The sequence below is a fragment of the Schistocerca gregaria genome, chromosome 7 (genome assembly GCF_023897955.1).
Source record: "Schistocerca gregaria isolate iqSchGreg1 chromosome 7, iqSchGreg1.2, whole genome shotgun sequence".
Classification (NCBI taxonomy): domain Eukaryota; kingdom Metazoa; phylum Arthropoda; class Insecta; order Orthoptera; family Acrididae; genus Schistocerca; species Schistocerca gregaria.
In genome coordinates, this window is record NC_064926.1 from 63,964,282 (window position 1) to 63,977,958 (window position 13,677).

General features: G+C 43.4%; 1 protein-coding gene across 1 annotated transcript in view; it reads right to left on the reverse strand.

Annotated features, from left to right (window-relative positions):
- Positions 1-13,677, reverse strand: part of LOC126282076 (lipase 3-like) — a 135,537-nt gene that overhangs the window by 19,456 nt on the left and 102,404 nt on the right. The window contains exon 7 of the mRNA XM_049981531.1: positions 6,362-6,504. Coding sequence (XP_049837488.1) covers positions 6,362-6,504 — 143 coding nt within the window. The remainder of the gene's footprint in view (positions 1-6,361; positions 6,505-13,677) is intronic.

A 13,677-nucleotide genomic window follows, 5' to 3' on the forward strand; every position in this document is an offset into this window, starting at 1 on the left:
ATTACGTAACCATTGCGGCACCTCCTCTCAACCTCTCGATACCAGAAATATTATACTGTGTTTCTGTAAATTAGTTAACATATTTCTGAGTCAACATTCACATTTGATCTCATTGGGGTAGAGGTACTTTTATACATCGATATGTTTATATTACAATGATATTATTCTTATGTGTATTCTTTTTTTGTCACTATGATCTTGACGTACTTGTAAGTCTGATTTTTGGGCGCGTAAGTGATTATTAGAGAGTCAAGTCTTGGTCGTCATGTTGAAAAGACGCAAATTGTAGTCAGTTTATAAAATGTGAACTTTAACAGTGAGGAAGATATTTTCAAGTATGTTTTATATTGTCAAGTGATGTTTTGTGAGTTACGTGATATTACAACAAAAGTAATAAAAAAGAAGTGTAACTTAAATTCGGAGTGCTGATTACTTTTTTACATCGCCATTGTCTTAACTTGCAAAAGTTTAATCTTCAAGAATGGTTTATGAAACACAAATATAAAACTTTTGAATATCTCAGAATAACACCTAGGTCTCTTTGCATCCGAGCTTGGAATCATCACTACCTAGATTTTGGACGATTGAGCCATGGGAAACACGAAAAGATGAGTGCCTAGTTTATCCATTATTGCAAGAAATGACTTTATTAACTGTGCCACATTTAACTTTGTTGTTCCCCGAAAGTGCAATATTTAGCAGCGTGAGCAACACTACAAATCATAATTAATTTTTGACCTTTGTTGTGGCAGGGTTGTTAGAAGCTGCACATTCATTTTAAGTTCGCTGTTGTAGCTGTGCTACATTCTCAATAGCAGTACTATACACGAGCTGTTTCTCACCACCCACTTCATCCAGTCGCGACCGACCTAAAAGTGGCGCACCACGAATGCCACATTCCTTTACACGCCTGTCCACAAGAGTGAAAGTCTGATAGTCTTCTGTTCGGAAACATTTCCGTATACCGTCGTCTTGCTGCTCCTGCATTGCCTTTTGCTGCACCGTAAAGGAGGTGCGTATTCACCGTGTGAGTACGTCATCGTACCGTACACAACGACTGCAGTCAATGAACTACCGACAGAATGAATGTACGCAGTACATCTGAAGCCGCTACACAACAACAGCGTCATAGAGTATAACGGACCCCACCAAAGTCAAGTAAACAAAAGCGCTTCTTGCCAGAATCGACTGAGCAGTGTAGAGATGTGTAAAAGCAACAACAGTCGATATGCAGGCAAAGCCTGTACTTGACCATCATGTAATACCTACCACATATGACATTATGCATCATAATTCGAAAATAAAGCTAATTCAGAAAAACATTATTTAACGTTTGGCTGTTGTTTTGATGCAAAAGTTATACCCACAAAGTGTGTGAAGTTACTTTTGAGCCGCCCTGTATAAGGTCCTCAAACGCCAAGCAAGGCAGAGCTCTAGTTAGAGTGTTCCAGCGACAGCAGCCTCGGATGAACAAGCCTACAGTTGATACTATGTGAGTGAGGGTTGAACTCTATCAGTCTTGTACAGTAAGAATGACTTGCAGATGCTTGCCTACACGCATCTCTGGACTATTCGTTTCCGTCGTACGTTTCTCTACATGTACCTACACCGAGGTGACAAAAGTCATGGGACATATCGTGCTGCCTCCACACCCGTCCATAATTGAGAAAGTTGGACGATAAATGTTCGATGGGATTGATGCCAGGCGTTTTGGGTGGCCAAATGATACGCTCGAATTGTCCAGACTGTTCTTCAAACCAACTGCGAACAATTGTGACCCGGTGACATTGCGCATTGTCATCGATAAGAGTTCCATCGTTGTTTGGGAACATGAAGTTCATGAATGGTTGCAGACGTTCCCCAAGTAGCCGAACGTAACCGTTTCCAGTCAATGATTGGTTCATTTGGACCAGAGAACCCTCTCCATTCCATGTAAATACAGCCCACACCATTACGGGCTTTGTGCCTTGTAGAAAACCTGGGTCAATGGCTTCTTCGGTCTGCGACCACACTTACACTCCTGAAAGAGAAAAAAGAACACATTGATAACCGGTGTGTCAGACCCACCATACTTGCTCCGGACACTGCGAGAGGTCTGTACAAGCAATGATCCCATGCACGGCACAGCGGACACACCAGGAACCGCGGTGTTGGCCGTCGAATGGCGCTAGCTGCGCAGCATTTGTGCACCGCCTGCAGGTGAGCGCAACAATCAGGACTGCATACTATCGAGGCACACAGGGCCAACACCCGGCATCATGGTGTGGGGAGCGATCTCCTACACTGGCCGTACACCTCTGGTGATCGTCGAGGGGACACTGAATAGTGCACGGTACATCCAAACCGTCATCGAACCCATCGTTCTACCATTCCTAGACCGGCAAGGGAACTTGCTGTTCCAACAGGACAATGCACGTCCGCATGTATCCCGTGCCACCCAACGTGCTCTAGAAGGTGTAAGTCAGTTACCCTGGCCAGCAAGATCTCCGGATCTGTCCCCCATTGAGCATGTTTGGGACTGGATGAAGCGTCGTCTCACGCGGTCTGCACGTCCAGCACGAACGCTGGTCCAACTGAGGCGCCAGGTGGAAATGGCATGGCAAGCCGTTCCACAGGACTACATCCAGCATCTCTACGATCGTCTCCATGGGAGAATAGCAGCCTGCATTGCTGCGAAAGGTGGATATACTCTGTACTAGTGCCGACATTGTGCATGCTCTGTTGCCTGTGTCTATGTGCCTGTGGTTCTGTCAGTGTGATCATGTGATGTATCTGACCCCAGGAATGTGTCAATAAAGTTTCCCCTTCCTGGGACAATGAATTCACGGTGTTCTTATTTCAATTTCCAGGAGTGTATATCCTAAAATCAGCTCCTACATACTGCGACGGTTTATGTTATAAAGCTTGGTGCAGTGGTATTTACAGATTTTCTGGTTCTTTAATGAGCACTTATGAGCAGTGGCCGGCCGAAGTGGTTCTAGGCGCTACAGTCTGGAACAGCGCGACCGCTGTCCCATAGTGCTCAGATCCATTTGAACCATTTTTTTCTGAGCTCTGAGATGATGCGTTCGTTGTTTTGTGAGATTTCTAATTTTCGAAAGATGGTACAGAATCGGGCTTACTTACAAAAGACCACCCGACTATTACAACAATTGAATTCACTATACCTTCATGCAGTGAGGTTTGTTTCCAGTACTTTATTAAGCATATACGGTACGTATCTGAGCTGCGTGTGTGCAATATTGTTAGCAGCCGCTCTGTGGGAACGTCTACTCGGTTGCTGCTTCAAATGAGGCACCCTGTGCTGGTCGGAGTCCACTGTTGCTGCGGACGTGTTTGCCTACCCGCAGAGATGATCAGTGGGACAGAGCGACTGTCCGGCCTGTGGACTGCTGGTGCCGAGCCACAAGCCATTCAGCCACTTGACAGACGGGAACGTGGCCAGGAATTTCTTCTCGTGTGAAATCTTCCTGGTGGTCATCTGCCTCCGTTGTTGGGCGGTGATTTGAACTTTTTAAACAGGTGTTCTTGGCTCCCGTCATCTGGTTATGTCGCTTCTCGCAAGTGAATGTTCTGTGCCTTGCATATAACCGGGCAAAAGTTCGTTCGTCAATTAATTGTAAAAGGCAGTTTGTAAACGTTTCGAAGTCATCATGAACTGTTGGGTGCCTGTGTTATTTGCTAAATTTTGTTGTTAACGCCGGCCGGAGTGGCCGAGCGGTTCTAGGCGCTACAGTCTGGAACTTCGCGAACGCTTCGGTCGCAGGTTAGAATGCTGCCTCGGGCATGGATGTGTGTGATGTCCTTAGGCTAGTTAGGTTTAGGTAGTTCTAAGCTATAGTGGACTGATGACCTCAGAAGTTAAGTCTCATAGAGCTCAGAGCCATTTGAACCATTTCTTGTTAACTGCACGAGGCGCGTGCTTGGCACACTTATTGAAGGTGAATAGCCCATTTCTGCTCCTGACATTCATGCAAACTTTACTAGTTATACAGTTATTCTTTTTATGAGCTACTCTGTTAAGAGATTGGATTTATACTCTCCGTGCTGGATTGCATTTTATTCCGAGGCTATGCTCTCAAGTTTATTTGTGCATGTGTCCCTATGTTAGTGGGAGGTTTATTAATATAATTTAGTATGTTGCAGGGTATTACTATTATTGTTGTTGTTATGATACATATCTGGTAAAGAAGCCTGGAAGGGGCTTCGTTGTGCAGTCCTACGTACCTGTTATCAGACGCCTCAGTTGACAGCTAATTCAAAACAAATGGCCACTTCGACGCGCTATTTAATTCATGAATGCAGAGGCTAATAAAGGTATTCGTCTCCATTTATTAAAGCAACTGGTTAGTTAGTCAAGTTTATGTGGTTCTATTGGCTGTTGATGTAGTTCCTTTTGGTTAAAGAAACTAAAATAAACCTTTGCTAGTACCTCCGTGACGCCGTTTTTGTCTCTAACTTGTAATTGGCCGTTGTCGACGAATTATGACTTAAAAATATTTTTCTTATCCTCAGTGGGCCTTGCTAATATTCCGGTCTGGCATTCTAAGTACGTTTACTGTAAACTTGTAATTGACTGCTGGCCAAAAATATTGTATTTTTATTAATTTTTAATTATTATTTATTCATTTGCCAGTAAGCCTTGATCATTTATATAAGTTGAAATTCTAAGTCTTTTTTTTTTCTTTTAAAAATATTACCATGAAGATTCAAGTTCTTATTAAACTTGTATTTATCTGTGGTACTGCCGAGCGGTTCTAGGCGCTACAGCCTGGAACCACGCGACTGCTACAGTCGCAGGTTCGAATCCTGCCTCGGGCAGTGATGTAGCACTTCGACACATGCCTCATAGACTCAACACAGTACCACTCACCAAAGAAAGCTACCAAAAAGAACTGGGCATAATAATTGAGATAGCAGAAAATAATGGTTACAATAATAAGTCACAAAGCGCTAAACAACAAAATTAAAAGTAAAATAAAAGCAGAAAGCTCCAAACCACAGACAACAACACAAAAGAACCAAACACAAAGAAGCAGTCCCATAACAACTACACAGGATAACGAGAAAAAGATGAAAGAAAACACAAGATGGTACACAATGGGATACAAACACAAACTCACCCATAAAATCAGCAACATTTTCAAAAGACAGGGAATAAACATAGTATACACAACAGATACTTCTATACAAAAATACCCCCCAAAACTGACAAGAAACAGAGACATATACCAGAAAGCAGGTATATATCAGTTAAAGTGTAGCACTTGTGAAGGCACATGCATATGGCAAACAGGAAGAACATCTGATGTCAGATACAAGGAACAAATGAGAGCCTGGAAATATGGGACAAACCATACCACATTTGCAAAACACCTAAGAGAAAATTACCACAAACCAACCAATAGAGAAGATGACATGAAAATAATTAGAATCAACAATAAAAACATCTGACTATGCAAGAAAATTACCACATACATAAAACCAAAGCAGAAGGGAAAATCCTGTTAATGACTAAGTACACATGCCAAGTAATTCATTATTTTCAGTAATAGATAAAATAATAGAATAACGTTCGCAAAAAGTATTAATATAATAATACTGTCCAATTTAATAATAATAGAACCCAACATCTTTACACTCACTCATCCATGAACCCCTCCACAGAATACTGAAACGAAGAGTCAAAAACAGCTGTCCAGCCCAGCTGTCACCAAAGTTTTCAGTCACTCGCTAACGGCAAGTACACCCCCCCCCCCCACCCCCCCCCCCCACCCCCCAAAAAAGAAGTCGGCTCTATCCCCCCTCTCTCTCTCACCCATACACACACACACACACACACACACACACACACACACACACACAGTATAAACATCATAAATAGAAGTTAGTATCGAACATATACTTATCTAGGTTGGCAACAGATAGGTAAACCTACCAAAGAAGATGAAACACGTAATGGAATCGCAATATTTACGCTGTGAAAATCAGTGTACGACGAAATAGTTGTATCGGGTGGCAAAAGAACAATAGTCCACCACAAAATAATAGTGAGAAACATGGTGGACAGTGTGTGGAAGGCGAGAACACAAAGATATGGCAGTGAAAAAAGTGGTAGTGCGACCTCCAGACCAGATGTGAGGAAACGCAGATCAGCAAATCGTAAGTAATTACTTTTTCTTGCAAAAAATCGCGAAGTGAACTGTTTGATAATCCATAACTAACTAAACTGTATCGTTATAGATCCCACTGATGATGCCTTAGGAGAAGGAGAAACGCGTATGGGATAAATAAAGTGACTAGCAGCAGGAAAAGGCAGTTTCATTTACAAAACAAAACAAAAACTAGGATAAGGACTTACCTTCTCCCCGACGAGCCAGTCACCGTTGCCATACATGGCGATGACGGGGGAAGATATATTTCTGAGGTTGTAATCTGGCGGAGAAGTCCTGCCGTACTTCTTCATGTTTCCTAGCAATCCAAAGTCGTATTGACGGAAGTGCCCTGTAACAGGTAAAGTTTCTAATAGCCAAATACACATACGCCCGCGTGCGCGCACACACACACACACACACACACACACACACACACACACACACACATACACACTCAGAGAGAGAGAGAGAGAGAGAGAGAGAGAGAGAGAGAGAGAGAGAGAAAGTGACAGGGAGATAGGACTTGTCCGAGAGAAACTTTTTGCGCCATTCAACACCTGGGACCAGTATAATATCATCACTTGCTCACAGTATGGCACATAAAGTCAACCTGAAACCTTTTCAAAGTAACCACAGGACATCGACTGACCATGCCGTTTATCGAGGGCAGACATGCCGCTGACTGTGGCAGTCTTTGCGATATAGAGAGGTACTCTGAAATGCTCTATGTTTCTGATGCTTAACGCATCGGAGAGCTGGAAATGGATGAACAAAGGAGTTCTCATAATTCTTATCAATTAATGAATAGCTAATTCCTGTTAGCTCGTAGTGTTTATTATTCTTTCGTACTATTAGGTTATTTCGGCGTTATTGCCATTTTCTAGTACAACTTGCAATAACTACACATGGAATAGATGTCGTAGTTAAAGTATATATAAAGGGCTTATTTCAATAGTAGTACAAGTCCATTACCTCCACTTTTCTGCCTATAAAGCTTCTGAAGTTAATGATCCAAACAAACAGAAAGAAAGGTTCATCTCTAGCAAGAAGCCATATGCTTGAATATTTCTGGTATCTCAACTGCAGATTTTTCAGCGCTCATTTAACTTTAATACCCTGTATCTCAAGTGAACAAAAATGGACTTGTGCCGCTATTGAAATAAGCCTTATATATAGTGTATGTCCAAAGTGGGCCACTGCTGAACACAACCAACACAATGTAGCTGTGTCGCAGGTCCTCTGAACGTCAAAACCCGGTGGGGTACAGATGTTTGACTATACACAATGGTTACCACAAGAGAACACTGCTCATTATGGCAGTCAGTCCAGATGTAAACCAATACCGTCAGACAAGAAATATTAGAAAAGGCGTTACTGGAGATGAGACACTCCTTAAACTGGTGAGTAAAAGTTCAGTACAATAACTGATACTTCAGAAGTCTTTACCCAGCCATAAAATGATATGAGAGTTCTCTTTCGTGATCTGAATTTCAACCCATTGTTTACCAAACAAAGCTGACGTCGTTGATCGAGACTCGACTAGACATAAAGAGACGTAATTTATGGTTTTCACGAGTATCAGTTTACAAAGCCGAATGTCCGAACCTGAAAATAAATGACGATACGTTTAGCACTGCACTGGGAACTCCAAAATGTTCAAATGTTTGTGAAATCTTATGAGACTTAACTACTAAGGTCATCTGTCCCTAAGCTTACACACTACTTAAGCTAAATTATCCTAAGGACAAACACACATCCACGCCCGAGGGAGGACTCGAACCTCCGCCGGGACCAGCCGCACAGTCCGTGACTGCAGCGCCTTAGACCTAGACCGCTCAGCTAATCCCGCGCGGCACTGGAAACCTCATGAAGCTTATATTGGCCCTGAGAAGTAACTACGAAATATATATATAATAAAGTGCAACGCACAAGGGCCAAACGCCATGAAGCAAAGTTGTGGTGATGGACGGGGAGTAGAACCCAGTACCTATATAAATTGTCAACTAAACACAATCGGATGACAGATGTTATATATGTTCACCAATAGCGTGATATTGGAACCTGAAACGACGAAACAAATTATTTTTGCTTGGCAGGTATTCGAAACCGACACCTTTCACTATTCTCTTATAACTATGAATAGACATGAAGCAAAGGAGGTCCAGTGTGGGCTGTAATTATCGTTCGGCAGCGAAATTTGGTACACATACTAAATTGTACGTCAATGCGGAACAGATTTACACTGGAAAAAATTTACTTTCAGTTTTGCCCGGGAGTGCTAATCTGGCGCTGTACCCTTTGTATACCGGTATGACATCGACGCTGTCATTCGACTAGCCATTTCGTGAGTGAATAGTAGGGCTGTCGAGAAGAGAGACCGATCGCCGTCAGTGTAACTGCTTCATCTGAACGGCAGCAATTACACTGCTCCATTGCGAGTATACCGCCAACGGAAACGTCTGAGGAGAAGCCAGATATCATTAAATGATTTAAAGAAGTCGGTAATGGAATTCTAAAACACAAGTTAGCTTGGTGTGGAACATGGAAAACGAAGGCGTCCCATCCCAGAGGAAGTTACTGACGAGTTAGCTGTTGCTTACCATGCAGCACATGTCCCGGGCAGTGCTAACGCTCTTGCAGTGCCACAAGTATTGTCCATCCCGTGGTCAAAATGTAATGTAATGCTATTGTAAATATAATACTGCCATTAATCTGTATATTTTAATTTTTTTTGTTCCATAATAATTTTGATAAATTAAGAAAATACTCTAACAAGAGTAACCTTTTGTATAGTTTATCTATTTAAAATAACCTCTTTGATGTATGTGGAATAAATGTATTAAAACATATTTTGTAAATAATTATGTAATATTTCAAGTACAACTGTAATTAATGTTGTCAATTATATATGTATATGCTGTCATGCAATCGCAGATGGTTCATATCTAGGGTTTTTGTAAGCAGAAGTGTAAATTGAAAAGGGTAGGGATCGTAGGTAGAACGGAACTCCGTTCTGTGCTGGAATTGAAAAGGGTAGGGATCGTAGGTAGAACGGAACTCCGTTCTGTGGTGGAATTGAAAAGGGTAGGGATCGTAGGTAGAACGGAACTCCGTTCTGTGGTGGAATTGAAAGGGGTAGGGATCGTAGGTAGAACGGAACTCCGTTCTGTGGTGGAATTGAAAGGGGTAGGGATCGTAGGTAGAACGGAACTCCGTTCTGTGGTGGAATTGAAAGGGGTAGGGATCGTAGGTAGAACGGAACTCCGTTCTGTGGTGGAATTGAAAGGGGTAGGGATCGTAGGTAGAACGGAACTCCGTTCTGTGGTGGAATTGAAAGGGGTAGGGATCGTAGGTAGAACGGAACTCCGTTCTGTGGTGGAATTGAAAGGGGTAGGGATCGTAGGTAGAACGGAACTCCGTTCTGTGGTGGAATTGAAAGGGGTAGGGATCGTAGGTAGAACGGAACTCCGTTCTGTGGTGGAATTGAAAGGGGTAGGGATCGTAGGTAGAACGGAACTCCGTTCTGTGGTGGAATTGAAAGGGGTAGGGATCGTAGGTAGAACGGAACTCCGTTCTGTGGTGGAATTGAAAAGGGTAGGGATCGTAGGTAGAACGGAACTCCGTTCTGTGGTGGAATTGAAAAGGGTAGGGATCGTAGGTAGAACGGAACTCCGTTCTGTGGTGGAATTGAAAAGGGTAGGGATCGTAGGTAGAACGGAACTCCGTTCTGTGGTGGAATTGAAAAGGGTAGGGATCGTAGGTAGAACGGAACTCCGTTCTGTGGTGGAATTGAAAAGGGTAGGGATCGTAGGTAGAACGGAACTCCGTTCTGTGGTGGAATTGAAAAGGGTAGGGATCGTAGGTAGAACGGAACTCCGTTCTGTGGTGGAATTGAAAAGGGTAGGGATCGTAGGTAGAACGGAACTCCGTTCTGTGGTGGAATTGAAAAGGGTAGGGATCGTAGGTAGAACGGAACTCCGTTCTGTGGTGGAATTGAAAAGGGTAGGGATCGTAGGTAGAACGGAACTCCGTTCTGTGGTGGAATTGAAAAGGGTAGGGATCGTAGGTAGAACGGAACTCCGTTCTGTGGTGGAATTGAAAAGGGTAGGGATCGTAGGTAGAACGGAACTCCGTTCTGTGGTGGAATTGAAAAGGGTAGGGATCGTAGGTAGAACGGAACTCCGTTCTGTGGTGGAATTGAAAAGGGTAGGGATCGTAGGTAGAACGGAACTCCGTTCTGTGGTGGAATTGAAAAGGGTAGGGATCGTAGGTAGAACGGAACTCCGTTCTGTGGTGGAATTGAAAAGGGTAGGGATCGTAGGTAGAACGGAACTCCGTTCTGTGGTGGAATTGAAAAGGGTAGGGATCGTAGGTAGAACGGAACTCCGTTCTGTGGTGGAATTGAAAAGGGTAGGGATCGTAGGTAGAACGGAACTCCGTTCTGTGGTGGAATTGAAAAGGGTAGGGATCGTAGGTAGAACGGAACTCCGTTCTGTGGTGGAATTGAAAAGGGTAGGGATCGTAGGTAGAACGGAACTCCGTTCTGTGGTGGAATTGAAAAGGGTAGGGATCGTAGGTAGAACGGAACTCCGTTCTGTGGTGGAATTGAAAAGGGTAGGGATCGTAGGTAGAACGGAACTCCGTTCTGTGGTGGAATTGAAAAGGGTAGGGATCGTAGGTAGAACGGAACTCCGTTCTGTGGTGGAATTGAAAAGGGTAGGGATCGTAGGTAGAACGGAACTCCGTTCTGTGGTGGAATTGAAAAGGGTAGGGATCGTAGGTAGAACGGAACTCCGTTCTGTGGTGGAATTGAAAAGGGTAGGGATCGTAGGTAGAACGGAACTCCGTTCTGTGGTGGAATTGAAAAGGGTAGGGATCGTAGGTAGAACGGAACTCCGTTCTGTGCTGGAATTGAAAAGGGTAGGGATCGTAGGTAGAACGGAACTCCGTTCTGTGCTGGAATTGAAAAGGGTAGGGATCGTAGGTAGAACGGAACTCCGTTCTGTGGTGGAATTGAAAAGGGTAGGGATCGTAGGTAGAACGGAACTCCGTTCTGTGGTGGAATTGAAAAGGGTAGGGATCGTAGGTAGAACGGAACTCCGTTCTGTGGTGGAATTGAAAAGGGTAGGGATCGTAGGTAGAACGGAACTCCGTTCTGTGGTGGAATTGAAAAGGGTAGGGATCGTAGGTAGAACGGAACTCCGTTCTGTGGTGGAATTGAAAAGGGTAGGGATCGTAGGTAGAACGGAACTCCGTTCTGTGGTGGAATTGAAAAGGGTAGGGATCGTAGGTAGAACGGAACTCCGTTCTGTGGTGGAATTGAAAAGGGTAGGGATCGTAGGTAGAACGGAACTCCGTTCTGTGGTGGAATTGAAAAGGGTAGGGATCGTAGGTAGAACGGAACTCCGTTCTGTGGTGGAATTGAAAAGGGTAGGGATCGTAGGTAGAACGGAACTCCGTTCTGTGGTGGAATTGAAAAGGGTAGGGATCGTAGGTAGAACGGAACTCCGTTCTGTGGTGGAATTGAAAAGGGTAGGGATCGTAGGTAGAACGGAACTCCGTTCTGTGCTGGAATTGAAAAGGGTAGGGATCGTAGGTAGAACGGAACTCCGTTCTGTGGTGGAATTGAAAAGGGTAGGGATCGTAGGTAGAACGGAACTCCGTTCTGTGGTGGAATTGAAAAGGTGGTGGGGCGCGCGAGTGAGATTTGGCGCGCAAGTGGCTCACACAGTCGGTAGCTGACCTGCAAGTGGTGAACACACATTATGTTGGTCAAGCACTAGAGGACCCGAATGTACCTGCAAGACTGAGTTTTGTCCTCGGACGTGTTCTACATAAGTGGCGCAGTACGGCAATAAATTAATAGCTCAGAAATTTGTAATTCTATCGTCGCCACCAAGAGGAAGCCGTACGTGCGCAATGTTACTACGCAGCACCGCCTCACGCCACCTTCGACATCGGTAACAGGCAAAGTACTTTATTTATAAGTGTATTACAGTATGAACCATCCAATCAGTAGAATAGTGTTAATGTACCTTTGTGTTTAACCGTGATTTTCCTATGCCATTTACCTCAGTAGGGTCCTTACCTAAACGAATTTATTCAGAGTATCCTGGTGTTCATTGAAGCTCGAAATATAGTAAATTACTGGCAAGAGTACTGTTTTGGTAGTAAATTCTGAAAATCATTATTAAATACTAAAGTTTGCACGCATCAGTTTAAGGCCACCGCTTTGCGTGACCATGAGGTTAAGTTTTCAATAGTATTTCTGAAACTAATGTAACATAATTGTTTAACTGCAACAATCTTAACAGTAATTGTTCGTGTTGCTTCTCCATGTTAAAGAAAGCCAGATAGATATTGGTGTTAGTAATCGTGAACAAGTAATAGTCCTAAAGAAATGAAATTTAGTCGTGTTAAATAATAATTTTGGTCATATGAATGGTAGCTATAAAATTAATATTTTTTGTATCCTTGTTGAAACATATGTGTGTTTTATTTAAATAATTACTGAAGTATAGTGATAAATTCCATAAGTAACAGAAAGTGAGATTAATAGTAGTTACTGCCAAGTGACCGTAATAAGTAAAAGTAGTTATTTAGTCAGTGTCTTCATCTTTTTGTATAGACACTGTGCCCGATTTGGGCTCGCGGCCGTTTTATTAAGCGAAACAGTTTATTGTTATAACAGGCTTTGTCTGATGAAAGGTTTCCAGAAGTAATTATTTTCAGTGCTTTTCTCCCAAACTGTATGATTCGGAGAAAAATAGTTTCAAACTTTACCATTGGGTTGAACATGGTTAAAATCTCTCTCCGAGAGTCGATGGTTTGGAGTGTTATTGCTGCGTGATTTTGTGGTGGTGTTCCTGCCGCTACTTACGGCACAGTTCTGACATTCCGAATCGCGGATCTTCCGTCTGTACAGTGGTATAAGTTAAACGTTCTCGTACCGTATTGACGAGAACGCGAAAGTACCGTTTCAGTGCTCGTACAAGACCCAGACAGTGCAGCAACTGAAACATCATAATCCGCAGCAACGTTCTGCTTTTGCTCCATGCATTGACAAGGCACATTTTCCACGGCAGGGTCTACTTAATACACAGAACTGTCGAATTTAGGGCACTGTTAACCCACTTGCTGCGCGAAGTGTCATTACGCCGATCGTATGTGGCTGCATGATGTGAATTCATGAGCACCGTTATTCTCGGTCCGTTCCCCTTCGAAGAAAATAGATGCAGATGGTCTGTCAGTTTTAATGCGACGTCTGCACATTATCTAGACCTTCTTGCACAATATGGGATTCTGCCATGTATGAGCGAAACTGTGCGGAAAGCACTGACTTCACGCAAGATGGGGCAGTGCCTTGTCTCTGCCCAGTGATAAATATGCTTAATGCAGCTTTGCACGAACGTGTTGTCTCCAGAGGTTTTCCAGAGACGTAGCCTGCAAGATGACCCCATCGGAGCCCATGCTACTTTTGGCTCTGGGGATATGCAAAAGACCACGTTTACAGAGAACACGT